At 46.3% G+C, this 27307-nt stretch overlaps 1 protein-coding gene across 2 annotated transcripts; it reads right to left on the bottom strand.

Annotated features, from left to right (window-relative positions):
- Nucleotides 1–2467: 2467 nt before the first annotated feature.
- ADGRF3 (adhesion G protein-coupled receptor F3) lies at nucleotides 2468–26708 on the bottom strand. 2 transcript variants are annotated; one of them, XM_088841234.1, is made up of 14 exons: nucleotides 26669–26708; nucleotides 13176–13334; nucleotides 10868–10928; nucleotides 10317–10457; nucleotides 9707–9880; nucleotides 9029–9247; nucleotides 8302–8511; nucleotides 7664–7807; nucleotides 7291–7487; nucleotides 6724–6903; nucleotides 4512–5894; nucleotides 4011–4052; nucleotides 3875–3937; nucleotides 2468–3227 (listed from the first exon to the last, which is right to left on the bottom strand). In XM_088841234.1, the coding sequence occupies exons 2-14, from the start codon at nucleotides 13257–13259 to the stop codon at nucleotides 3168–3170; spliced, it is 2958 nt and encodes a 985-aa protein (XP_088697360.1). In that variant the 5' UTR covers nucleotides 13260–13334; nucleotides 26669–26708; the 3' UTR covers nucleotides 2468–3167. The 2 variants fall into 2 exon arrangements, with proteins under 2 accessions (XP_088697360.1, XP_088697361.1); XM_088841235.1 differs by lacking the exon at nucleotides 26669–26708 and having other exon boundaries at nucleotides 13176–13629.
- Between the last annotated feature and the right edge of the window lie 599 nt (nucleotides 26709–27307).

Raw genomic sequence — 27307 nt, forward strand, 5'->3', positions numbered from 1 at the left:
TGTAAAGATCCCAACTTAAAGTGTCTTTTCATGTAAAACTTTAATTACACTCTCTGTTCCCCCTGATAACCAATTGCAAGTGGAGCCTTTATTTTCTTTCATTCAGACTTTGGGAGTTTGGCTCCCCTACCCTACCCTTTCCCCACGGCTCTCCCCTGCCCTCAGCAGTTTGCTTCCAACAGTCTCAGCCTCCATCTTTCCTGAGAGGACTTTTAATTCTCTGCCTGGCTCCTCCCCGTGTCCTTTCTCAGTTTTGTATATTTCTTCAGGCCTCTCAAGTTTTGGTCTCTCCTGAGGAGTAAAAGGTGGTATCATGGTCTCCTACTCTTTCTCAGATTTTAATGGGTGACTCAGAGGCTCTCTGCCTGTATCACTGTGGTTTTCTGGGGACTCTGAACTGGTATATTGTGCTTCAGAGAAGAAGCGATCATTGATTGAGAGGAAATGGGAGAATGGGGGGACTGGAGGACAAAAATAGTAGTACTATTCTGAAAATAGATTATTGTGTTTGTACTCAATGTCATACTCAACTAGAAGCCCTTTTCCCTTTCACACTTAAAGGAATATCAGTGATCAATTGATTCCCAAAGCAGAATTCCAGATAGAAAGTTCAGAGCTTTTCCAGGAACACCTAATGTAGCCTATCCTTCTGTACAAACTTAAATTCCAGGATGTATTTTTTTGTGTTTGCTTGCTTATAAAGATTCTATTTTAAAATATGCAAAATGGTCAGGAAAACTTATTGAAAATAATTTTTTTCTAATATAAAAATACATGCTCATTATAAAAAAATAATTAGAAGAAGAAAATGAAGATTCAAGTAGAGATACCCACTCTTTATATTTTGGTATCTCTTTTTAATGTATACATATTTATATGGATATATGGAACATAATTGCCTAGTATAGTGTTCTGGAACCCTTTTATATTACTTAGATATGTAGCCTAAATATTGTTTCATTTTGGTAGGTGTAGCTGTGGGTCATCATTTTTAGTGACCACATAGCATTCCTTGGGATGGATATATCTTAATTGGTTTCACCAAGTGCCTCTTTTTTAAGGGTATAAACATAGAATACACATCCTTTGCACATTTATTTGTCCACTTGTTTTCTTATTTAAGCCTTCTTATTAGAAATATAATTGCTGCTAAATCTCGCCTTCTTGGATTTACCTCCAGAGCATTCTTTTTATTCCACTTTTTTTTTTTAAATGATGAGATCCAAGTAAACAAAGGCTTAGTGTCATTTCATTTATCCATTCTAAAGTGTGCTATTAGCGGAGCGTGCCTTGAGTGTGTGTAATCATTTGAGAAGGAAGACGAGAACACATGTATCTTCAGAAGCATGCTCAGAAAAGGAATCTGCTGCTTCTATTCTATATTACTTGAATTTTAAAAAATTATAATTAAAAAAGTTAAGACTGTAAAAGTGGAATCGAGACATGATTCTGTTGTCAGGGACACCAGAAAGGCAAAGCTCCCACTAATTCCAGTACTGCTGCCTCCTGTAGACAAGGCACAGAGACATTGCAGTTGTCCTGGTGAGTTGGTATCTTCTATTTAAAAGAATGATTGAAACCATTTAAAGTATTTGGGCTGATTTATAAGCAGTTAAAATTTGCACACAAATCATTAAGTGGAGGTACAGTGTATGTAAGAAAATATTTTCAATGGCATGTGGCCAGCATATCACTTTTTATTTCTAAAGAAAACACCTTAACTTCACTTTATAAAAATATTAATGAGGGAGTTCCATGGAAGTCCAGTGTTCAGGACTCTGCACTTTCCCTGCCAAGGGTGCAGGTTCAATCCCTGGCTAGGGTATACTAAGATCCAGTAAGCTGCGTGGTGCAACCAAAAAAGAAAAAGAAAATCCATGAATTTTTAAATTAACAAACGTCAGATTTTTTTTATTTGGTTTAAAAAATTTTCAGAGTCCTGCCATCATCCTCTTGAAGATTCCATAAATTAATTCAGCTAGATGCCTTGGTGTCCTCTAAAGGCTTTTCTTAAATATTTCTTCTCTATATCTAGTCTTAGCTTGATCCTGTCATTTTTAAAATGTCAGTGTTTGTCATCTTTTCTCCTTAATTCTTGGCAGTCTGTGTTTCCTTTCTCTCTACTTTTAAATTTTATACCTCCTGCTTATGAATGTGCTTCTATCAATGACTTTTTATATATATAGATATGTATGAAACTTACATATTATAGTAATGTGTTTTATAAAGCTTAAAGAGAGACCTATTAACTTCACTTTTTCCTATATTTTGAAAAGAAACAAACCAAATTCTGTCCTTTGCCTCCAATGTTTGGAAGATCAGAGTTCCTTTCAATTAAGCCATCCTTTCTTTGTAACTATAGGGAAGAGATAATTAGACAAGAAATCACTGAATAGTTCAAATAAAACCATTTTTATCAAATATGTTTGTAACATAAACTGTTGATTAGTTAAAAACCTGGTTGAGATAGTTTTGCTTGTAATCACTTTGAACTTTTTAAATGATCATTTTTACAGCAAAGGCAGGCTTATTCATTAGGTGGCTTCAGCGAGTTTTTCATGCTTTTCTTGCTTGGATAGTTTAGGGGTGGAGACAGATGACAGAAATGAGTGTGACTAATGGGAAACAGAGGACTGCCTTTCCCACGGGCTGAGCTCCGGGAGCGGGGAAGGGTTCAGGTCGTTGGCCAGGACCCATCCCTGGATTCAAGGACATACCCTTGGCCTCCTTGAAGGAACACCAGCTCCGCCTGTGGGTTACTCAGAGTTTCTGTCTTCCCCACCAAGGAGCTCTCCCTGAAGCCTCTGCAGGCCCCCTTCCCCTCTGCACTCCAGGCCCACCAACAGCAGTTCCTTCAAAACAATGGTTTTTCAGGGATGATTAAAATTTTGATAAAAAGGAATTTTCAGAGTGAACTGAGTCAAGGGTTGGTGGTGGTGACACCTCCTCCACCTTTCTGGGAAAGCAATCGGAGATGCTATCCACATCTGAGGCCTCCACCTTCTTCAGCCTATCTAGAAATGTCCACTTGAAGAAGTCTGTTTTCCACCATTGGGTTGGGACAGGTATACGAAGAGGAGTTTTCCTTTTAGAGCTTTGCTGGAAAGCCCTTTATGCACTCAGCCTCACAACATGCTATGCGCGCTGCCCCTAAGAATGCTTCATTTTCACCTGGCATCTTTACTTCTTCCTTTGCTGTGTTCTGAGATGTAGGTTTCATTTGTGGCCTAGGAAGGGGTGAAATGAAGTCACTCAGTCATGTCCAACTCTTTGCAGCCCCATGGACTGTAGCCTACCAACCTCCTCTGTCCATGGGATTTTCCAGGCAAAGGTACTGGAGTGGGTTGCCATTACCTTCTCCAGGGGATCTTCCCAACCCAGGGATCAAACCTAGGTCTCTCACATTCCAGGCAGATGCTTTACCATCTGAGCCACCAGGGAAGCCTGAAGGGGTGGAAAGGCCCAATTGCAGAGCGATTATTATTATTGCCATCTCTCCTTTGATGGATTGTATCCATTTCTACATTTTCACTTGCCTTCCTGCCTGGGCAGCAGAAATCCTAGGAACTTTGCTCCCAGCTGCAGTGACCCCCATGCGTACCTATCCTACTTTTCAAATGCCAACTGGAGGCAGATTTTCAGAGAGGGGAACAAGGGACAATCCAGAGTTGCCAGGAGTCCAGGATACAATCAGGAGCCCCGGAACCTGAATCTGTCCTCTGCCTGGGCTGCTTTCTCTGCTGTTGGAGAGCTGGCTCTAAATCCCCAGTCTTCTCTTGGATTCTAGCTATGTCTGTCTCTTCCAAAAGCTATGGAACATCTACTTCTGCCCTGCTCTCAGAGGTCAAAGTGAAACTTGAAGCCAGCAACTCACCAAGGAGATGGTGGATCTGGGGGGTTGGCTGCAGCAGAAGTGTTTGTGTAAAGCCTCTTGGACCTGCAGGAGAGGTGAATGCTGTTATGCATGGCCTTCCTGTGCAAGTCAGGCATGGGGAGACGAGCAGACTCACCTTCTTGTCCATGAGGCAACCAAACAGTAAGATGAAGACACCCTGAAAAGAGGGATATGGGGATCCATTAATCAAGGAGGAAGGAATCAACTGAAATCAACTCTTTGCCTTTCCTCTTCCTTCAACCTGTCCTTTTGCCTAATTCCCATCCTGAGGCTTCCCATCTCAGTTCTGAGCATTAACATCACTTGATGCATAGGATCCATTTCAGATGCTTTTCTTACTATTATGAGGAAGATGAATATTGAAAGATAGGGTACTGGCAATTCCCTGACTTCAATAGCAATTCCAGATATTTTACAGATAAGAGAACCAAAGCTCAAAGAAGTCTGTCCAGAGTTACCCAGCAGTCCGTGGAGGGACTGGGATACAGACTTATGCCTTTTAAAATTCCTGCGCTTGTGTTTTTCTCCTCCACCGTGATACCTCCTTGAGAAGGGACTTGCAGTGACCTAGGCTGTCTAACAGGGCAAAGAGCATGGCTGCCACCGTGTCACCCACCTGGGAGGCGTTGAGAACTGTGAAGAGGTAGTGAGGGACTATGGAGACTTCCTCTAGCAGAGTGGCCAGACCCAGCCCCCAGGTGAGGCCGAAGATAGGCGTAAGAACGAGCAGAGCTTTGGTCACGCCCATGAGGGCTTGGCGCTTCTCCACCCGGGGTCCCTCTGACAGTGAGGGTCTCAGCAGCTTCAGCACAGCCATGGTGAGTACCAGCCCATTCACGCCCACGATGGCCAGCACTGGACCCACGAAGGTGTAGAGTGCGCCTCCCTTCTCGTCCAGCCAGCATGCCCCCTCCCTCAGGTACTGCCCTCGGGGTAAGTAGAGGCCTAGGGTGATGCCTGCTAAACCCATCGGGCACAGGTAGCCAAGAAGCACCATGAGGGAGAGCACTCGGGGCTTGGACAGCTGACGGAAGACAAAGAGAAGCTGGTGGGCCAACAGCAGGGCCTGAGCCAGCATCCAGAAGAAGGTGGCCAGGTAGAGGAAGTGACAGAGAAAGGCAGCAGCCAGGCAGAGCGGGCTGTGGGGCCCCGCAGGGAGGAGTGGCGCTCCTAGGAAGCAGGTGTTTGCGGCCAGCAGGCAGAGGACCATGTTGAGCAGGGCTGAGTGGCGTAAGTAGGCGACCTTGCTCCGCACCACAAACCTCCACACCAGCCTGTACACGCCCAGGCACGTGAGCAGTGCTAGAATGGAGGCTCCCAAGCCCACCTGACTCAGCAGCTCCAGGGTGGGGTTGTTTGGAACCATGTGTCCCGACATGAGGATGGAGAAGGCAGTGAGGTGCCGGCAGATACACTGAGTGGTGGGGCTGGCACTGGCTGCCTGCACCTGGCACCCTGCATCAGACCAGCCTCCCTTGCCCTGGAAGAGATCGTGGTCCCAGAAGACACAGTGGGGACTGCCATCTGTGTCCCCAAAGTCCATGATGACCTCTCCCTGCTTGAAGACCTGGCCACCTGCCATGATGGAGATGGCGAGGACCAGACCAGGAGTGGCATAGAGGGAGTCCCCCAGCCCTTGCCCGTAGTTTGAGGGCAGAAGGTGGTCCAGTTTCTGCAGCACCAGGCTAGTAATACTGATGTTGGTTCCGTTATGGCGCAGGGGTAGCAGTGAGTGCCTGGGAATCCATGCCTGCAGTGGGGGCTGAGTAGGGAAGGAGACTCTGTAGTTGGCTGGAAATGTGGGCTCGAGAAGCTGGCTCTGCAGCTGCACGTTGGGCAAGACGAAGGAGAAGGGCTGGTCCTGGGTGCACAGGCTGCGTGCCAGGGTCTCCACTGCCAGCAGGAGACTGGAGCCCACCGAGGGCGTCTGCCTCTGGGCTCGGGTCCACAGAGAGCTGGAGTTCATGCCAAGGACCTTGTCTGTGGTTTTCAGGACAGCCTGCAGCACCCAATAGAGAGACGAGGCCTGGCTGCCAGAGCCCACAGCATTGAGCTGGGGCGCTGGGAACCACAGACCCCAAACCCATCCTTCCAAGTCTAGCTCAGGACCCAAGGATGGGGAGAAAGAGGGAGAGAAAGACGGGCCTGTGAAGAGAGCCTTTCTAAACGGGAAGGGTGGGGGGTTGTTCAGCCAACTGCTGGGGTGCTTTCAATATGTGGCTCCTGAGGAACACCCCATCCCTTGGGGCCTCTAATGTCCTAAGGGGGCCCCTCCAGGTCTGTAAAGCTAGGAATGGTGCCCAGTGGTAGAGGGCACACGCTCTGAAGTAGAGGACCACCTGCATGTCTGTAGCCACAAGTGATGCACGTTCCAGATATGAAGAGTGTGCCGGGTCACTGTCCCTGATCATGCCTTTGGCTGCAGCTTAGGGGTCACCGCCTGGTGCCTATACCGCAAGCTGGTTTAGGTAGGTCCCGCAAAGCCAAGTGCGTTTGAGTATCTTCATGCAGGTACCTTGTGTGTGGGCCTGGGGGGATTCGGATCAAGTCCGCATGTCTGCACACACATGAACGCCTCTGAACTCCTGTCTCCACATCCCTTCCTGTTTTCCCCAGCCTTCTATGTGTTCCCAGCATCAGGCCTTCTCCACACTCCATGACCTTGGTGTATGCAGGAGGAGAAAGGGACCAGGAGAGCAGACACTTGGACTCTAGAAAGGTCTGCCATCTGACAGCCCATGGTGACATCAGAGGGACAGAAATGCCTGGGGGAAGAGCTTCCTGCCCATACGACCCAGCTGACCCCTGCCGTGATTCAGAGATCTCACCTCCAGGGTGCTGCAGTTGAGCTGTGTTCCGGTGTCTGCCACCACCTTGGCCAGGACTGTCATGGTGCCCACTAGGGCCAGTAAGTCAGAGGGGGAGGTCACTGCATCTACCTGTTCCTGCAGCTGAGCCAGGATCTGTGATGCCTCTTCCTCAGGCCAGCCCTGGCCTGCCTGTAGCAGCTTGAGACAGATAAGACAGCAGGAGGGGCATGGGGGAGCTCTCAAGGAGGAGGGGACACCTGCTTCCCGACCCAGCACCTCCTTTCTTTCTCCCCACACCCCATCCCAGGAGAGCAGGAAGCAGAGAGGGGAACGAGCCACGTGGGAGGAATTCACACCAAGGTTTGTAGAGCAGATACCTGAGGGCACGAAGGTTTGGGACTACACCAACACTGGGTAGTACGGTTTTAACACCTACTTCCTGGCTCTGCCAGGGCTCCAGTTCAGAGAAGCTGAATAACTTCCTGCTGGGCCTTGGGGGGAAAGGACTCTAAAGCTGGGTCCTGAGTGAGGAAGGGATAGATCATGGAGGATGGGGCATGTGGGCAGCAGGGTCAGAAGCTTTACCTGGGCTCTGAGGAGCAGAGCCAGGAGTCCCGTGTCTGTGCAGCTGCTGTGGATGGGTCCCCAGACCCCATCAGTCCCACAGGGCCTCTTTACCATCCCCGTCCTGTCCCCGGGACACGGGGCCTGTGCCACGTGGCCAGCCTTGGTGATGTTCCAGGCAACAGTTGAAGAGTCCTCAGGACAGGTGGTGTCTCCATCTGAAAATGACACCAGGGAGGGCTTAGCAGTGCATTCAAGCCCAAGCCTTTCCTTGAGCAGAAACCCCTGCAGGCTTTGGAGTCTGGTTGTGTTGCCCAGCTCAGGGAGACACCCAGGGGGAGCTCCCAGGGTGGGCAGTGAGAGGACAGCCGGCCAGATCCCAGGCACCACGTACCCTGGATGATGGAGACAGAGACGGTGACCCTGAGAGGGCTCAGACCCAGGCTCTGCAGCTCACAAATGTATGTGGTGTTGGCTGCAGGGCAGTGCTGAACAGCCAGCATGAAGCACTGGGAGTCCGGCGTGTTGAATACGGAGGCTGAGGGGGACATGAGAAGGGAATGGTCTCCAGGCCAGGGACACGCCTACACCCCTCCGGGTCTTTCTAGCAATTTCAGAAGCAGATGAAACAGTGGAGAAAAGCTGAGTGGTATGTGGGCAGCAGACTACTGCAGGCTGAGCTGAGATTTGGGGCCAGGAGACCCTGGTGGTGTGTCGGGGGTGTCTTACAAGCTCCAGGTCCTGAAGCCACAGTGGGCTCATATGTAAAATGGGACCATCATCAGAGAAAGCTTGCACAGTAGCATTGGGTGGGTTCCAGGAGATCATGTGGATGAAAGCATGATGTGAAAGTTGTCTACACACATGTGGTTATTGTTGAATAGAACTGGGGTAAAAACAGTATTGGACTTGGACCTGGAACTCCCAGGTTGAACTGCAGCCTGTTTCCTGGGAGCTGGAGCCCCAGCTGCCTGGAGGCGACTAGCTGCCCCTTCTCCCTGGACCCCTGAGACAGTTAGCCCCTTTCCATACCTTGGCCGCCCTCTCTGGGGCTCCAGGAAGCCGTGTAGCCCAGATGTGTGCTGGGGATGCAGCAGCTCAGCTGGAAGCCAGGGGAGGTGGTGCAGGAGATGGAGAGCTGGTCTGGGAGCCCAGTCACATCTGTTGCCTGCAGGGGCACCCTCACCACCTGGTGCAGCTCCCACCTGAATCCCTGGGCCTCGAAGCGGCACATGTACTCACCTGCAGACACATGCCTGCTGCACCTCCCAGCCGCTCAGCCCCCACCGGTACTGCAGGGCCCTCCTGCCTCCCCAGCCACTCCCTAGGTCTGCCCTCTCCATCCAGCCTGAGCTAAATCCCAACTGGAAAGATCCCTGTGCACTCAAGGACTGCTAGGAGGAAGAGGAGACCCTGACGCTTTGTCACGAGCCTGTTGCTGTGCATCCTAAGATGAACCTCCCTGTCTCCAGGAGATGCTCTTCCCGCACCACCCGCTGCCATTTCGACATCTATCCTCAGTTGAAATTGAGACCACACTTTCAGCGTTTTCTCATCAAAATTCTTCACATCCATGGGCCTCTTAGCCTTTGTTTCCCCAGAATGAATAAATGGACAGAAGGAAAACGAAAAGGAGGAAAGACAAGAAGGAAGAAGAGAGGGAGGAGGAGGAGACAGAGGGGAGCAGAGGAAGAGGAGGGAAGAAAGAAGGGGAGGAGCGAGAAGGCAGGAGAGGAGGAGGGAGCGACAGGCAGGCTACCTGCCCATCTATGGGAGATGTTGACGATGCTGAGGACAGTCCGGCCCCGGCTGGAGGTCAAGGACACACAGGTCCCTTCCCGCAGGAGGATGGGGCTGGGGCTTCCTGTGGGCCACAGGAACCAGTTCAGGTTGGTGGTCTCCTGGTTCATGAGGAGGGTCAGGTTCAGCGTGTCGCCAGGCATTTGCAGCCAGGAGTCAAGGCTCAGGGTCGCAGGGACTGCAGGAGACAGGACCCCCAGAGCAGGAACTTGTGGCCCTGGAGCCTCGCCCTCCTCCCCCATTTTCAGAAGCCCATCTATCTTCACTCCTTCCCCACCCAACACTAATTGTCCTGTTTTGTCCCTGGAGGAGTGTGGCTGCTGCAGTCCAGCCTAGAAGACCCTATCTGTCAGTAGGAACCACACAGGGAAGCTTTTTGACCTAGGACTTCCCCCTCCACTAGAAAGGAAACTTTCCTTGTCCACCTGTCTCCAGAGCCCTGTTGTTGGTTAGTCTCACTATTCCTGTCCCAAGCGCGGGGCCTGTGATCTGCTGTGATACCTGGCATTTTATCTCACCCAGAGGAGCCGCTGGGCTTGGACCAGCTGGCAGAGATACAGCCGTCAGAGAGGAGAAAACACAGAGACGGTTTTGTTCACTCAGGGTTATCGGTTTCCAAGTTCCCAGCCCTCCTCACCAGGTGGCAGCAGCTGGCAGTACCCGGCTTCAGTAGGGCTCAGGACAAGACAGCCACACGGCCGGTGCTTGATGGGGGTTGGACAGGGCTGGTGATGGTTGCAGATGCTGGCGTTCCACTGGTACCCAGAGAGGCAAGCACAGTAGCTGCACCCATCGTGGGTGACACTGCACTCTGTGACAGAAGGAAGGGAAAGGACAAGTAAGCAGGGTGTCTGGGAAAGCCTGATGCCTGCTGGCTGCGAGGCCCTAGGGCTGGGTTTCTGGAATGATCCCAAAGTCACTGTTTTCCCAGCCAGGGTTCAAAGCAGCAGAGCATGCTGGGCAAAGGCATCTGAGGTGGGAGCGGAGAAGCCCTGGCTCGGCATCATCTACCCCTTGGGCCTCTGCCAAAGTTTAGAAGATGGGGACATGGAGTAGGAAGGCAAGGTCTGTCCGAAGGGAGGTGGGGAAGAAGCTGGGCACGCAGACCCTCTAAGAAATAGGGAGGGGCTCCCTGCAGTATCTCAGACCTGGGCGCTGCGGGAGGGCTGGGCTCCTCGCACCCTGAGCCCCACCTGAGCATCTAAGAGCCATTGAAAGGCCGGGGGTCAGGAGAGGTTCTTCCCCACCTGTTGTGAGGTTGAGGCCAGTGAGAGTCACTGGGGCTGAGGAAGCCGAGGCAGCCGGGACAGCCAGTGGCCGGGAGAGTGCTGCCGGCCAGGGCTCATCGGAGAAGTCCAGCTGGACGTAGATGGAGACCAGGACCAGTTCTGCAGGAGAGGGGAGAGCTGGAGGGAAAGGAGCGGCTGCTGCGGACCCGACACTAGCTGTTCCCTCCAGGAACCTGAAGACGTCCCACCTTCCTTCTCCCACAGTCCATGCAGACAGGTCCATGCAGACAGGTCCACGCAGACAGGACCCAGGAAGGTGGTCTCTGCTCACCCATCACACACGCTGCTTCATGTCGCCCTCCCAACAACCCCCCTTACATAGGTGAGACTCCCCAGGAGGAAAAAGGTTTTGTCAAGACCTCACAGCTAGAGAGCTGCCTTCATGCCTGTGACCAGTGCCAGACCCGGTCTCTCTTTGACCCGCACCGCCCACCCCCTCGGCGCTGCCTCTCTCAGATCCTTCTTTCTGCCTCCTTCCCTGCTCCCCGCCCTCCCATTCGTCCACTCACCACCTGCTCCACTTTCGGGGTCCAGTTGTGGCCCTGATCCCCCTCGAGCCTGACTCTGTCCCTGGAACAGAGCACAGGGAGACTCTGAGGAGACCTGAACCCTGTCTTTCTCCGGGGACACCTTATTCTCTAAGCCGCTAGGGGGTGCAGCCTGGCTAATCTGCTGTGACATGGTCTCTCGGAAGCTCCTCTTGTTGACTGGAATCAAGCAGGCAGAGCAGGAGGGGAAAGCCAGCTTCTGGTAGGAGGTGCCTGACTGCAGCCCCAGGGATCCCTCCCAGGCCGGCAAGGCCCACCTGAACCCAGGAACCAGGCACACCCTGGAGAGTCAACAAGCTTTGCTTAATTCCTTCCTGAATGCACCCATCCCTGGGTCTGTGAGTGTGTGTGTGTGCGCTAAGTCCCTCCACGATTTTTTGTGACCCCATGGACTATAGCCCTCCAGGCTCCTCTGTCCATGGGGATTCTCCAGGCAAGAATACTGGAGTGGTTTGCTGTGCCCTCCTCCAGAGGATCTTCCTGACAGAGGGATAGAACCCACACCTCCTATGTTCCTGCTTTGGCAGGAGGGTTCTTTACCACTAGTGCCACCTGGGAAGCCCATCCCTGGGCCTCTAGGCTGATTGAAATGACTGGGTCTGGAGCTCCAGTGAGGAGGGCTGGGTGGAGCTGCCTGGTACCCAGAAAGTCACTCAGTTGTGTCTGACATTGCTGGCCCAAGGACTATACAGTCCATAGAATTCTTCAGGCCAGAATACTGGAGTGGGTAGCCTTTCCCTTCTCCAGGGGATCTTCCCAACCCAGGGATTGAACCCAGGTCTCCCGCATTGCCACCAGGGAAGCCCAAGAATACTGGAGGGGCGTGGGTAGCCTATTCCTTCTCCAGAGGATCTTCTGTGCCCAGGAATCGAACTGGGGTCTCCTGCATTGCAGGTGGATTCTTTACCAACTGAGCTATCAGGGAACCTTGGGGATTATTCCCTCCATAGCAATTGCATTGAGGGTGAGCAGAAGCAATTCCTAGGTCTCTGGTGTGTGTAAATATTTCCTCACCCACACCTCCATCTCTCAAAATTGCATGTGTGTGAGGAGGTCAGTCTAAAAACAGATATGCTCTAGATTAGTATGTGGCTAGAGACAGTTTTTTTGGGCTCCAAAATCACTGCAGATGCTGATTGCAGCCATGAAATTAAAAGACGCTTGCTCCTTGGAAGGAAAGTTATGACCAACCTTGATAGTATATTAAAAAGCAGAGACATTACTTTGCCAACCAAGGTCTGTCTAGTCAAGGCAATGGTTTTTCCCGTGGTCATGTATGGATGTGAGAGTTGGACTGTGAAGAAAGCTGATCGCCGAAGAATCGATGCTTTTGAACTGTGGTGTTGGAGAAGACTCTTGAGAGTCCCTTATACTGCAAGGAGATCCAACCAGTCCATTCTAAAGGAGATCAATCCTGGGTGTTCATTGGAGGGACTGATGCTAAAGCTGAAACTGCAATACTTTGGCCACCTCATGCGACGAGTTGACTCACTGGAAAAGACTCTGATGCTGGGAAAGGTTGGGGGCAGGAGGAGAAGGGGACGACGGAGAATGAGATGGCTGGATGGCATCACCGACTCTGTGGACATGAGTTTGAGTGTACTCCGGGAGTTGGTGATGGACAGGGAGGCCTGGCGTGCTGTGATTCATGGGGTCGCGGAGAGTCGGACACGACTGAGCGACTGAACTGAACTGAACTGAGAGACAGATAGATATCCACCTGGGAGAACACACAAATCATAAAGTGCCAGACTAGACACTGCTGACTTTCCTCAGATTCTCTCTTCCTCTATGCCAATGGTTCCCAAATTTAGCAAGTTTTTATTTTCAAGTGGCAAGCTTGACTGGAAGAGCCTTTACCTAAAGTGCAACAGGCATCACTGGTGTTCACAGGAATTCAAATAAAGAAACAAAAGCTATCCTCACACTCTGAAAAATCAGGCCGAACTTTCTCATAAAAAACCATCCTCTTTAAAAAAATATGTTACAGGGGCTTCCCTGGTGGTCCAGTAGTTAAGACTCTGTGCTCCCAGTTCTGGGAACTTGGGTTCGATCCCTGGTCAGGGAGCTGGATCCCACATGCCGCAACTAAGACCTGGCTCAGGCAAACAAATAAATATTAAAAAAATAAAAAAGCATGACTTCCTCTCCCTCCAGCCCTCTGCCATCCACCCATCCATTCACCCTACACCGTGCTGCCTCTCACACCCAGAGGCCCCTACTGTCATCGCTGCAGACCTTCTCATGGTCCTCGCCCAGGCTTACTCACAAGCTGGGATGCTCGGGCAGCTGCCGGCTCCACCAGAGGGAGAATCATGGCCAGGAGTAGCACAGGGGCAGCCGAGCAGACCATGGCTCAGTGAAGCTGTTCTCAAGAGCCCACCTGCTGCTGCATGATGCAAAGGTCCTCAGAGGAGAGCTGGCAGGGCTGTGCACAGATGGAATGGGAGGGAAGAGAGGAGGGGAGCCAAGCTGAGTTTACAGAGGAAGTGTTACAGCCCATGCTACAGTCAAATGGGCAGCCAGGTCACTGTGGGGCCCCCTGGAGCTCACAGGCTCCAGTGAGAGTGGTCTGCCCAGGTTCCCTGCTGGAGTCTGGGCCCAGGACTCAGTAAGCAGGAGAGGAGCTGGGGGCTCTAGGTCACGACACCAGCCATCTGTCCATCAGCCAGGTTCTGTCACAGCTCCAAGGGTCTGGAAAATCTGGATTTTTCTGCAGCTCCCAGGAAGCTGGGTCATTGATCAAAAAGGCAAGATTAGAAAAGACAAACCTCAGAGTTGATGGCTATGCTGAAATAATTTCTAGATAGAGTGGACTCTTAAATGTAACAAAGAATCTGGGAAAACACCCGAAGAAATTATCAAGGAGTTTCATAAAATAATTTCGTAGTGAGGAAGGCTTTGTTCATCAGGCACTCTATCGATCAGATCTAGTCCCTTAAATCTATTCCTCACTTCCACTGTATAATCATAAGGGATTTGATTTAGGTCATACCTGAATGGTCTAGTGGTTTTCCCTACTTTCTTCAATTTCAGTCTGAATTTGGCAATAAGCAGTTCATGATCTGAGCCACAGTCAGCTCCTGGTCTTGTTTTTGCTAACTGTATACAGCTTCTCCATCTTTGGCTGCAAAGAATATAATCAATCTGATTTCGGTGTTGACCATCTGGTGATGTCCATGTGTAGAGTCTTCTCTTGTGTTGTTGGAAGAGGGTGTTTGTTATGACCAGTGAGTTCTCTTGACAAAACTCTATTAGCCTTTGCCCTGCTTCATTCCGTGCTCCAAGGCCAAATGTGCCTGTTACTCCAGGTGTTTCTTGACTTCCTACTTTTGCATTCCAGTCCCTATAATGAAAAGGACATCTTTTTTGGGTGTTAGTTCTAAAAGGTCTTGTAGGTCTTCATAGAACTGTTCAACTTCGGCTTCTTCAGTGTTACTGGTTGGGGCATAGGCCTGGATTACTGTAATATTGAATGGTTTGCCTTGGAAATGAACAGAAATCATTCTGTCATTTTTAAGATTGCATCCAAGTACAGCATGGACGGAGGTTCGTGACATTGTACAGGAGACAGGGACGAAGACCATCCCCATGGAAAAGAAATGCAAAAAAGCAAAATGGCTGTCTGAGGAGGCCTTACAAATAGCTGTGAAAAGAAGAGAAGCGAAAAGCAAAGGAGAAAAGGAAAGATAGAAGCATCTGAATGCAGAGTTCCAAAGAATAGCAAGGAGAGATAAGAAAGCCTTCCTCAGTGATCAATGTAAAGAAATAGAGGAAAACAACAGAATAGGAAAAACAAGAGATCTCTTCAAGAAAATTAGAGATTCCAAGGGAACATTTCATGCAAAGATGGGCTCGATAAAGGACAGGAATGGTATGGACCTAATAGAAGCAGAAGATATTAAGAAGAGGTGGCAAGAATACACAGAAGAACTGTACAAAAAAGATCTTCACGACCAAGATAGTCACGATAACGTGATCACTGACCTAGAGCCAGACATCTTGGAATGTGAAGTCAAGTGGGTCTTAGAAAGCATCACTAGAAACAAAGCTAGTGGTGGTGATGGAATTCCAGTTGAGCTATTTCAAATCTTGAAAAATCATGCTGTGAAAGTGCTGCACTCAATATGCCAGCAAATTTGGAAAACTCAGCAGTGGCCACAGGACTGGAAAAGGTCAGTCTTCATTCCAATCCCAAAGAAAGGGAATGCCAAAGAATGCTCAAACTACCGCACAATTGCACTCATCTCACACGCTAGTAAAGTCATGCTCCAAATTCTCCAAGCCAGGCTTCAGCAATATGTGAACCGTGAACTCCCAGATGTTCAAGCAGGTTTTAGAAAAGGCAGAGGCATCAGAGATCAAATTGCCAACATCCGCTGGATCATGGAGAAAGCAAGAGAGTTCCAGAAAAACATCTATTTCTGCTTCATTGACTATGCCAAAGCCTTTGACTGTGTGGATCACAATAAACTGTGGAAAATTCTGAAAGAGATGGGAATCCCAGACCACCTGACCTGCCTCTTGAGAAACCTGTATGCAGGTCAGGAAGCAACAGTCAGAACTTTACATGGAACAACAGACTGGTTCCAAATAGGAAAGGGAGTGCGTCAAGGCTGTATATTGTCACCCTGCTTATTTAACTTATATGCAGAGTACATCATGAGGAACACTGGGCTGGAAGAAGCACAAGCTGGAATCAAGATTGCTGGGAGAAATATCAATAATCTCAGATATGCAGATGACACCACCCTTATGGCAGAAAGTGAAGAGGAACTCAAAAGCCTCTAGATGAAAGTAAAAGAGGAGAGTGAAAAGGCTGGCTTGAAGCTCAACATTCAGAAAACAAAGATCATGGCATCTGGTCCCATGACTTCATGGGAAATAGATGGAAAAACAGTGGAAACAGTGTCAGACTTTATTTTTTGGGGCTCCAAAATCACTGCAGATGCAGATTGCAGCCATGAAATTAAAAGATGCTTACTCCTTGGAAGGAAAGTTACGATCAACCTAGATAGTATATTAAAAAGCAGAGACATTACTTTCCCAACCAAGGTCCGTCTAGTCAAGGCTATGGTTTTTCCCGTGGTCATGTATGGATGTAAGAGTTGGACTGTAAAGAAAGCTGATCGCCGAAGAATTGATGCATTTGAACTGTGGTGCTGGAGAAGACTCTTGAGAGTCCCTTGTACCGCAAGGAGATCCAACCAGTCCATTCTAAGGGAGATCGATCCTGAGTGTTCATTGGAAGGACTGATGCTAAAGCTGAAACTGCAATATTTTGGCCAACTCATGCGATGAGTTGACTCACTGGAAAAGACTATGATGCTGGGAAAGGTTGGGGGCGGGAGGAGAAGGGGACGACGGAGAATGAGATGGCTGGATGGCATCACCGACTCTGTGGACATGAGTTTGAGTGAACTCCGGGAGTTGGCAATGGACAGGGAGGCCTGGCGTGCTGTGATTCATGGGGTCGCGGAGAGTCGGACACAACTGAGCGACTGAACTGAACTGAACTGAACTGAGGAAGGCTTTTCTAAGTATGACACAAAACCCAGAAGCCAGAGAGGAAATAATAAATTAGAAAGTATACAAAGTTTTAAATTTGGGATGAAAAGACTGTTGGGATAAAAAGGCAAAAGACAACATATTCGTAAGACTATGATTATAAGGCTAATCTTTTTAAAATATGATCTATTTACTTATTTATTGTTGGCTGCACTGGGTCTTCGTTGCTGCGAGCAGGCTTTCTAGTAGTTGCAGCAAGTAGGGGCTGCTCTTCACTGTGGTGCACTGGCTTAGCTGCCCCCTCCCCCACAACATGTGGAATCTTTTCAGACCAGGGATCGAACCCATGTCCCCTGTGTTGGCAGGAGGATTGTTAACCACTGGACCACTAGGGAAGATCAACAGCTAATCTTAACATAAAAATTTTTTTTTATCTTACACATCAGTAAGAAAATGGGCAAAAAAATCAAAGAAATATCAATAGTTTGATAAACATATAAAAACACACAACTTAAGATATAAGACATGCAAATTGAAATAGAATATTCTTTTTTACCCACTAATTATCAAAAGGTGAGATATTGGTTATCTTAAGTGTTAAGAAAAGTGTACTTGTACAAAAATATGTATGGAGATAGGATGGAGATTAAACCAGTCAATCCTAAAGGAAATCAATCCTGAATATTCATTGGAAGGATTGATGCTGAAGCTGAAGCTCCAATACTTTGGACACCTGATATAAAGAGCTGACTCATTAGAAAAGACCCTGATGCTGGGAAAGATTGAGGGCAGGAGGAGAAGGGGACAACAGAGGATGAGATGGTTGGATAGCATCACCGACTCAATGGACATGAGTTTAAGCAAGCTCCAGGAGTTGGTGATGGACAGGGAGGCCTGGCGTGCTGCAGTCCATGGGGTCGGAAAGAGTTGGACACGACTTAGCAACTGAACAACAACAAGGATGTTCAAGGCAGAGCTGTTTGTGATAGCAAATGAGTTAAACAACCCAAATGCCCAAAAGGGATAGGTTAGGTAAGTTATGGCATTTCCAAATAGAACATTGTTATGGGGAAAAAAGTAAAGTAGCTCTATGGCTCAGAGGTTAAAGCATCTGCCTCCAATGTGGGAGACCCGGGTTCGATCCCTGGGTCGGGAAGATCCCCTGGAGAAGGAAATGGTAACCCACTCCAGTATTCTTGCCTGGAGAATCCCATGGACGGAGAAGCCTGGTAGGCTACAGTCCACGGGGTCGCAAAGAGTCGGACACAACTGAGCGATTGAACGGAACGGAACGGATGATATATATGGTGAAATTTAAACTGTAAGTTATGCTCTCTTTTAGGTAAAAAAAGGAATCCATATTAGATACTTGTGCATTTTATACTTGGAATATTTCTGGAAGAATACATTAGAAAGTTAGCAATAATTGTTGCTTCTTGAAAATGAGATTAGGAGTCTGAATTGTTTTCTGTGCTGTTTGATATACATATTTCTAACTTTAGGCATTTTTTTTTTAAATTATAGAAAAAGAAAGAGCTGAGACTTCCCAGTGGTTAAGACTCTATGCTTCCAATGCTGGGGGTGCTGGCTTGATACTTGGTTGGGGAACTAAGATCTCATATGCTGTGCAGTGTGGCCAAAAAAAGAAAAGAAAGAACTGATTTACACACACACACACACACACACACACACACACACACACAGCACCTAGGGTGGAAATGTAGCCTCAATACGTTTTTACTTTCTCCACTGCCCCATGTGAGAATCATTGCTGAAAAAACAGCAAACACACACAACAAAATACATTCATGGGAGCAAAGACTTCGTAAATAGTTGATTTCAGAAAACATGAAAATGAAGAAGAATCAGATTTGAGAACCAGAGAGACGAGACACAGGCACTTGGGGTGGGACACATTAGCATGTTGGCAAGCGTCTACTGCAGCTGCAGATGGTCTCAGATGGACACCAACAGCATCTACTATTACTGCCAAAGGGGGTCAGTCAGAGGACTAAGTGGACCTGGACAGTGCTCACCAGGGGCTCTCAAGGACAGGAATGACAGAAGAGAGAGGCGGAATTGAGACGCGTGGAGGTGAGCTGCTTCCATGCTGGGTGGACACTGAGCAGTGGAAGTTTCCAGTTAGGAGAGGCAAGGACAGACCACTTGGAGAGAAGATGCTCTATCCAGAAGCAGAAACATCAAAGGAACAAGCAACTCAGAGAACATTAGGAAGTCAATGGAGGGGACTTTCCTGGTGGGCTAGTGGCTAAGACTCCAGGCACCCATGGGCCTGGGTTCCATCGCTGGTCAGGGAATTAAGATCCCACAAGCTACAATTAAGCCTGAGCCCTGTAACTAAAGAAGCCTGTGCAGCAAAAAGACCCAGCACTTGCCAAAATAAATGATAACAGTTAGTAATAATTTTTTTAAAAGAAAGTCAATAGAGGTGGAGCTGGATTCAACCCCCAAAATAGAATTTTTCCTAATTGGTACTCAATTCATCTTAATCCCTTTGAGTTCATGATGAGAAATAAGAAGGGGAATAACGTACTACTGGGTCCATGAAAGTTGAGGTGTCCAAAGTGTATAAAACTACGAATAGAACTAAGGAAGTGAGAATATTACCATAATTATGGGTCTATGAATATGTTCCGGACAAATGCTATAACTCCCATTTAATGAAACAAGCTATATTTTCAATGTCATAGGAGCACATAAAATGTAAAAGAACTCTGTTGTGAATTCATTCATTCATATATTCATTAAATGAATACTTATTAAGCACTGGTGTCCGATGCTATGCTAGGTCCTAGACATTTGGTGGTATTGTGGACTAAATGTGTCTTGGTACATTTACCAAAATAAGGGTTGGGCACAAAGACTGTGACAGTTATTATGGAATATAGTATTTTTTTTTTTTTGGGGTTGCTACCAAGGCTTGGCCAGTATCAGGGCACGTCAGAGGATGGTGTGCAGAGAGGAGGGGAAAATGCACAGCTGTTTACCCAGTTGGAAACCTTGATGCAGTTCAGTTCAGTTGCTCAGTCGTGTCCGACTCTCCGCGACCCTATGAATCACAGCACGCCAGGTCTCCCTGTCCATCACCAACTCCCGGAGTTCACTCAAACTCATGTCCACAGAGTCGGTGATGCCATCCAGCCATCTCATTCTCTGTCGTCCCCTTCTCCTCCCGCCCCCAACCTTTCCCAGCATCAGAGTCTTTTCCAGTGAGTCAACTCGTCGCATGAGGTACAGTTTCATTAATAGCTAATTAGCTAATTCTTGACTGAGACAGAAAGGTCCAGTACAGAAAGAACATGTTTAAAATTGCTTGATGCCATATAATATATGATCTATGAAATATATGACAATAAAAAGTATTTTAACAAAAAGGCAGGTGCTGTATATGTCTTCATAGAAACTAAGGATATTTCTGACATCAAAAAAATTTAAGGGGTGTGTGTGTGTGAATAAACATACAGGGAGGACTAGGCCATTGGAATGAAACAGAATTTTTTCTTTTAAAGGCAAAGAAATTTCAAATCCTCTAAGGCAGGAGCCAATGGATTTTTTAAAAATTATTTTATTTATTTATTATTTTTGGCTTCTCTGGGTCTTTGCTGTGGCATGGGCTCTTGTCGCTGCACGTGGGCTTTCTCTAGTTGCAGTGAGCAGGCTTCTTATTGAGGTGGCTTCTCTTGTTGCAGAGCATGGGCTCTATCTAGAGCATGTGGACTCAGTACTTGTGGCTCACAGGCTTAGTTGCTTGGTAACATGTGGGATCTTAGTTCCCAGACCAGGGGTCAAACCTGCCCCTGCATTGGCAGGTGGATTCTTAACCACTGGACCACCAAGGAAGTCCTGGAGCCTGTTGATTTTAATGTACAATTCAGGCTATCAAAATGTTAATAAGTTTAAGTATCTATTAAGCACACACCCTATCTATTTAGATTCATCTATGAAAATCATTTTATAACATGGAGATATAGATGACCCTCCTAAGCATGAAATGAAATCCTAAAACCACATAGGACAGGATGACCAATTTGAATATGAAAAATATGAGATGGTTTATACAAATCACAGAAGGCTACAAGATGGTAATATTACTCCATGAAAGAAGAACAATTTTCTCTGAGGGAACAACTACATACTAAGTTTTGCGAATGGAAAAACAAACATAGGAGTCAGATAGCTGGAGATCAAAATTAGCTTCATTACTGGAAAAGCTGAATAAGAGAGAGATGGTGGTTTGGATGTAAGCCAGAAGCACTTCCCAGACATCCTCCTTGAATGGAATCTACTTACCCAGCCACTGGCATGGCTGGGTATCTCCAGCTCTCCCTTGTGGAGATGCGGGAGCTGAGAGTAGGTCTGGAGGACTGGCCACTTCAGAAGAGGGAGGTCTCAGAGCTTATTCTCCACTTCTTAGCCATCAGATAGGTCACTGTTTGCTTGGGGAAATGGGAGAGGAAAGAGAAACTATATCCTTATGGGGAATGGAAGTTCCTTCCCTTCTGTGGAAATGGGAGAAGGAAGGAATAGCATTCTGCACAAATACCATGCAGTACTGATTATAACACGATTGATTTCAATATTTTAGAGAAAACTGAAAAACTTCACTTAACCCATGTCAAAATATACACAATAAGAGGATTTTATAAAGTCATCAAACCTAGAAAATATTTTCGAATACTTTGTTAGAAGCTCTAGAGAAATGTGTGCCAAGAACAAAAATTAGCAGGTACTTTGAGCGAAAACCTCAAAACCTTGTTACTGCTTTATTCTACATATTTTCTGAACCAATTTGTAGAAAGTGTTCTCCACCCTTATTCACAGGTTTGCTACAGAAGCGGTCATTTTATACAAGGTCATGCTGCCCCCCTGCCCCCTGTAACAAGAGTCCTTGTTACACATCTAATGCCAACAACTCTCTTCCAGTGTAACTGGATGTGGGACCTTAGGGAAAGCCTGAAGTTCCAACCTGCATTGGAAGTGGGAGTCTTAACCACTGGACCCCAGGGAAGTTCCCCTCAAGACATTTTTATAATAGTGGCTTTTTTCTAATAATTCCAACATCTGTGTCATCATTGATGTCTATTGATTGCCTTTTCCCATGCGAATTGAGATTTCCTGACTCTTCATATGCCATGTAAGTTTGGATTGTATCCTCGACATTTGAATATTATAAGACTCTGGATCTTATTTAAATCCTATGGAAAATACTGATATTTTTATTTTAGCAAGCAACTGACCTAGTTTGGTTCAGGTCACAAGTTCTGACCCATCTACTGTGAATTGTATTTTCAACATCGGTTCCCTTTTCAAAGTCTTTGTGATACTATTCAGATCTACTGCATATATGTGCCACCCAGTGACCACTGTGGGACCTGGGTGAAGGTCTACGTCTTAGTGCAATTCTCAAAGTCTGTGGTATGCTCTTTAGGGTCAGGTATATGCATGTACAACTGGGAGAAACTCCCAGGACTTCATAAAACTCTAGGAGTCATCTTCCTGAATTTCTTTTCTCTCAAGTTACTCCAGGTCCCTTGAAATAATACTCTTGTCAAAGTAGCATGAACACAGCACACTTATATCTACCTTTACTACATGTGTTTTTAAATATTTATTTAAATGAATTAGAAAATGGCAACCGCATCCATTCCTTCAAAACACTGTTCTCTTTATAGTCTGAGCTTAGCACGTATAAACATTATTATTAGTTTTCAAAAGCACGTTAAGTGCATTACAGAAAAGTTTAAGAATATTCTCAAGTATTCATTAAAACATTCAAGTTTTCTAAGAAAAACTTCTTAGAACATTCAAGTTTTCTTAGAACACTCAGGTTATTCCCTTTTATTAAGAAAATATTCTTTACACTGTAAAGTTTACAGGATAAAATCCAGCTTCCTCAAGTCTGCTACTGCTAAGTCACTTCAGTCGTGTCCGACTCTGTGCGACCCCATAGACGGAAGCCCACCAGGCTCCCCCGTCCCTGGGATTCTCCAGGCAAGAACACTGGAGTGGGTTGCCATTTCCTTCTCCAATGTGTGAAAGTGAAAAGTGAAAGTGAAGTCGCTCAGTCGTGTCCGACCCTTAGCGACCCCACGGACTACAGCCAACCAGGCTGCTCCATCCATGGGATTTTCTAGGCAATAGTACTGGAGTGGCTTGCCATTGCCTTCTCCATTCCTCAAGTCTAATTGGTTTAATGAGATAGGTGGAGGCCATTTCATGGGTCACAATCTCCAATGGGACGTGAAATGACCACACAATACACAAGTCAAATAAAAGTGAGGCTGGGTATCACTCCCTCTCCTAATATCTTGGGTATAATTAGTTTGGGCCTTTATCTCAGAGCTCAAGAATAAATCCTACCAAATAGGAGATTGTATTCAATTAAGAGCCTACTGTGTTTGAACAACACAATATCTGCATTACAAATATGATAGTTAGAGAATTCCCCGGCAGTAGAATGGTTAGGGCTCTGCACTTTCACTACTGTGGGCCCAGATTTGATGTATGTATACATATATATGTATATATGTATATATATATATATATATATATATATATGAAAGTAAACAAATGAACAACATTAGAAAATTGAAGTGGTTTTGACTTTGGATTATCAGAGCAATGTTGGCTTGTTGAAAAAAACCTAAAACAATTGAGAAATGTGTAATTTAGAAACCGAAAGTTCTTATGACTCTCTTTCTGGTCATAAAATAAACCACACTATAGATCGTGCTTTTGAGTTGTTTACTGGAAAAGTGTTAGTTTTACTGGAAAAAAATTCCAGTAATTTTTTAAAATGAAAAGACCTCAACTTTTCATATTGCTCTTTCTCACACATACACAAAAAAATATGCAAAGAAGTTGTTTTTTTACTTGAATGTGATTGCATTTTTTTCCTTGAAAGTCTGTGAATTCAAACAAAATTTTAGACAGGGAGTTTATTAAAGAGTGGTCCAAGAAGTGAAAACAACCTAACATCCATCAGCAGTAGAATGGATAAACAAACTGCAGACAGCTTTACTTCCATACTTTAAAACCACACAGAAATTAAAATGAATGAACTAGACTTATATATATAGTTACAGATCAACCTCAAAACAATACTGAATGTAAAAAATATTGTAAGAGACTAGGAACTGTATACTGCGCTAAGCCAAGTCTCTCAGTCGTGTCTGACTCTTTGCGACCTGCCAGGCTCCTCTGTCCATGGGGATTCTCCAGGCAAGAATACTGGAGTGGGTTGCCATGCCCTCCTTCAGGGGATCTTCCCAACCTGGGTATCAAACCCAGGTCTCCTGTATTGCAGGTGGATTCTTTACCATCTGAGCCACCAGGGAAGCCCAAAAAGTGGGATCCTAGTACTGAATCTAGACCTAAACCTATGTAATAAAAGTAGAAAATAGAAATAGGAATAATAAACAACAGTTGCAAAATAGTGGCTAATTCTGGGACCACGTGGGAAAGAGATGGTATAGAGCTGGAGCTTTAGCTGAAACATAAAAAAAGAACAATTGGTGGTACAGTGATAAAGAATCCACCTGCTGAGACAGGAGACATGGGTTTGATCCCTGGGTCCAGGAAGATTCCACGTACCACAGAGCAACTAACCCTGTGCTCCACAACTCCTGAGTCCATGCTCTAGAGCCGATGAGCTGTGACTGAGCCTGTGCAGCAACTACTGAGGCCTGAGTGACTAGAGTCTGTGCTCTGCAACAAGAGAAGCCACCACGATGAGAAGCCCGCCACAACTACAGAAAGTCTGTATGAAGCAACGAAGTCTCAATGAGCCAAAATAAATAAATAAATAAATAAACTTTAAAAAAAAAATGCTCTGAAGAACACATGGCAAAACACTAAAATCTGTTAATTCCTGGTGGTGGGTATTTGGATATCAAGTATATTCCTTTCTATGTGTGATAGTTAAGCTGGGTAATGATGCTGGTGATGCTGGACAGAGGGATGGGGAATCTTTCCTGGTCTTGACCTTGACTGTTAAACATACAGATATCTTCATTTTTTCTTCCAGTTTGAATCATTTTAATATTTAAAGACAAAAAGTGAGTGCTTTTTTTTTTTTTTAACACAGGCAACAGAGGTCTAACTGCCAACTTGCACACAGGAAATGAGCACCTGCTCTGTCACCCACAGTCCCAGCTGGTGTTTGCTGTGGGCCCTCGCCCTCTCCATTCATAGCGGCTGATTTATGCTACAGCTGTAATGTATCTGGTCTGTTTCTTAATGTGTGCATGTCTCTCCTCAGCATCTCCATTCTAAAATAAAAACCAAAGAGTCATCAGGGGCAGGGGACATCTCTCCCACTGGTACCTGCTCCTACCCTACATCTTCTGGCTTAACAATGCCGGGAAAGGAGTGGATGGCCAGAGCTGGAAGATGTGTCTGCATGCCACACTCTGTCATCGGAGTGAGGACAGGAGGTATAAGTCAGAACATCATGGTGGGCACAGATGAGCTTGGGAGTCCCTGCATGAGATAAAGCTGAGAGAATTTTCCTCACCAGGTTTAGAGAAATCAAGGTGTCATCATTTAAAATGAAAGTATTTTATTTTATCTCAGGAATCAGCAATCCAAACAGTACTGAATTTCAAATATTTTCCCACCAAGACACCTCAGCTATCGCAGGAACCATCTAGACCTTTCCAGGAAGTGAAGGTAGAGCTACAGGCATTCCTCCTGACAGCCCTCCTGACAGCTATGATGAGGTTAGAAGCATCTCTTCAGTGTGGAAAACAACAGGAAAAGCCTGGATCGGGAAGGAGGTGGCCTCAACTCACAAGGCTGTTCTGCAGAGCCTGTACTTTATTGGAGCCACAGAGAGAATGAGTGATGAAAAGTGGCTCCTGCCTTGGGCTGGAGCCTCTTGGGGGTCATCTCTGTCAGACTCCATGGTCCCCCCGACGTGGCATTACCTGGCTCCTGGTTCATCCCCATCCAGCTCCTCCTCATCTTTTCACACATCTTTCCAGAGCACTTCCTCCTCAGAGAAGGGACAGTGGCAATGGCCGCCTCAGGGACCCTAGCCATAGATGCATTTTTTTTATGAGAAAAGTGTTTCTTCTAATACACATCTAGGTTTTCATTTCTGAAAGAAAAGCATTTACTTCTAGCACTTTATAAAGTTTAAAGGGCTATGCCTGTACAAAGATGGGGTTTTAAAAAAATTACCTAGGAAAAACGTTTTATCCTACTTAGTTCTCTCTTTGGTTTTTATCTATTTTCCTACTTGCATGGCTTATTCCTTCATAGGAATCTTAGCTCTAGGGTCCATCTTAATGCTGCCATTCTTTATGTCAGTTTCTCTAGAGAAGCTATTAATTCACTTTTTCCTGATTACCTACCTACTGCTTTCAAGAGGGAACTTGCTGGCAGTCACCTCAAGTACTAGCTTCTCATATTATCCTTTTAATCTTTCCTGTTCCTAGTCTCATGCCAAACTAGGAACAGAAATCCAATATGAGTATTTTGCTGATGCTTATATCAATGCAAGAGAATACTCTACACATGGACATCACCAGATGGTCAACACCGAAATCAGACTGATTATATTTTTTGCAACCAAAGATGGAGAAGCTCTATACAGTCAGCAAAAACAGGACTGGGAGCTGACTGTGGCTCAGATCATAAACTCCTCATTGCCAAATTCAGATTTAAATTCAATAAAGTAGGGAAAACCACTAGACCATTCAGGTATAACCTAAATCAAATCCCTTACAACTGTACAGTGGAAGTGAGAAATAGATTTAAGGGACTAGATCTGATAGAGTGCCTGATGAACAATGGACGGAAGTTTGTGACACTGTATAGGAGACAGGGATCAAGACCATCCCTAAGAAGAAGAAATGCAAAAAAGCAAAAATGGCTGTCTGAGGAGGCCTTCCAAATAGCTGTGAAAATAAAATAAGCGAAAACCAAGAGAGAAAAGGAAAGATATACCCATTTGAATGAAAAATAGCAAAGACAGATAAGAAAGCCTTCCTCAGAAATCAATGCAAAGAAATAGAGGAAAACAATAGAATGGGAAAGACTAGAGATCTCTTCAAGAAAATTAGAGATACCAAGGAAGATTTCATGCAAAGATGGGCTCAATAAAGGATAGAAATAGTATGGACCTAACAGAAGCAGAAGATATTAAGAAGAGGTGGCAAGAATACATAGAAGAACTGTGCAAAAAAAGATCTTCACGACCCAGATAATCATGATGGTGTGATCACTCACCTAGAGCCAGACATCCTGGAATGTGAAGTCAAGTGGGCCTTAGGAAGCATTACTACAAACGAAGCTAGTGGAGGTGATGGAATTCCAGTTGAGCTATTGCAAATCCTGAAAGATGATGCTGTGAAAGTGCTGCACTCAATATGTCAGCAAATATGGAAAACTCAGCAGTGGTCACAGGACTGGAAAAGGTTAGCTTTCATTCCAATCCCAAAGAAAGGCAATGCCAAAGAATGCTCAAACTACCGCACAACTGCACTCATCTCACACGCTAGTAAAGTAATGCTCAAAATTCTCCAGGCTTCAGTAATACGTGAACTGTGAACTTCCAGATGTTCAAGCTGGTTTTAGAAAAGGCAGAGGAGCCAGAGATCAAATTGCCAACATCTGCAGGATCATCGAAAAAGCAAGAGAGTTCCAGAAAAACATCTATTTCTGCTTTATTGACTATGCCAAAGCCTTTGACTGTGTGGATCACAACAAACTGGAAAATTCTGAAAGAGATGGGAATACCAGACCACTTGACTTGCCTCTTGGGAAACTTCTATGCAGGTCAGGAAGCAACAGTTAGAACGGGACATGGAACAACAGTCTGGTTCCAAATAGGAAAAGGAGTATGTCAAGGCTGTATATTGTCACCCT

Source organism: Moschus berezovskii, chromosome 11 (genome assembly GCF_049115385.1).
Source record: "Moschus berezovskii isolate FMDL1 chromosome 11, NW_MosBer_1.0, whole genome shotgun sequence".
Taxonomy (NCBI): Eukaryota; Metazoa; Chordata; class Mammalia; order Artiodactyla; family Moschidae; genus Moschus; species Moschus berezovskii.

What these genes read in the sequence shown, in the direction of transcription:
- ADGRF3 (XM_088841234.1), bottom strand. Translation starts at nt 13,259, where the DNA reads ATGGTCTGCTCGGCTGCCCCTGTGCTACTCCTGGCCATGATTCTCCCT. An exon ending in CTCTGTCTCCATCATCCAGG is followed by an intron (nt 7,488 to 7,663) that starts GTACGTGGTGCC and finishes TGTCATTTTCAG; the next exon opens with ATGGAGACACCACCTGTCCT. An exon ending in TCAACTGCAGCACCCTGGAG is followed by an intron (nt 5,895 to 6,723) that starts GTGAGATCTCTG and finishes TGGGTGCTGCAG; the next exon opens with GCTGTCCTGAAAACCACAGA.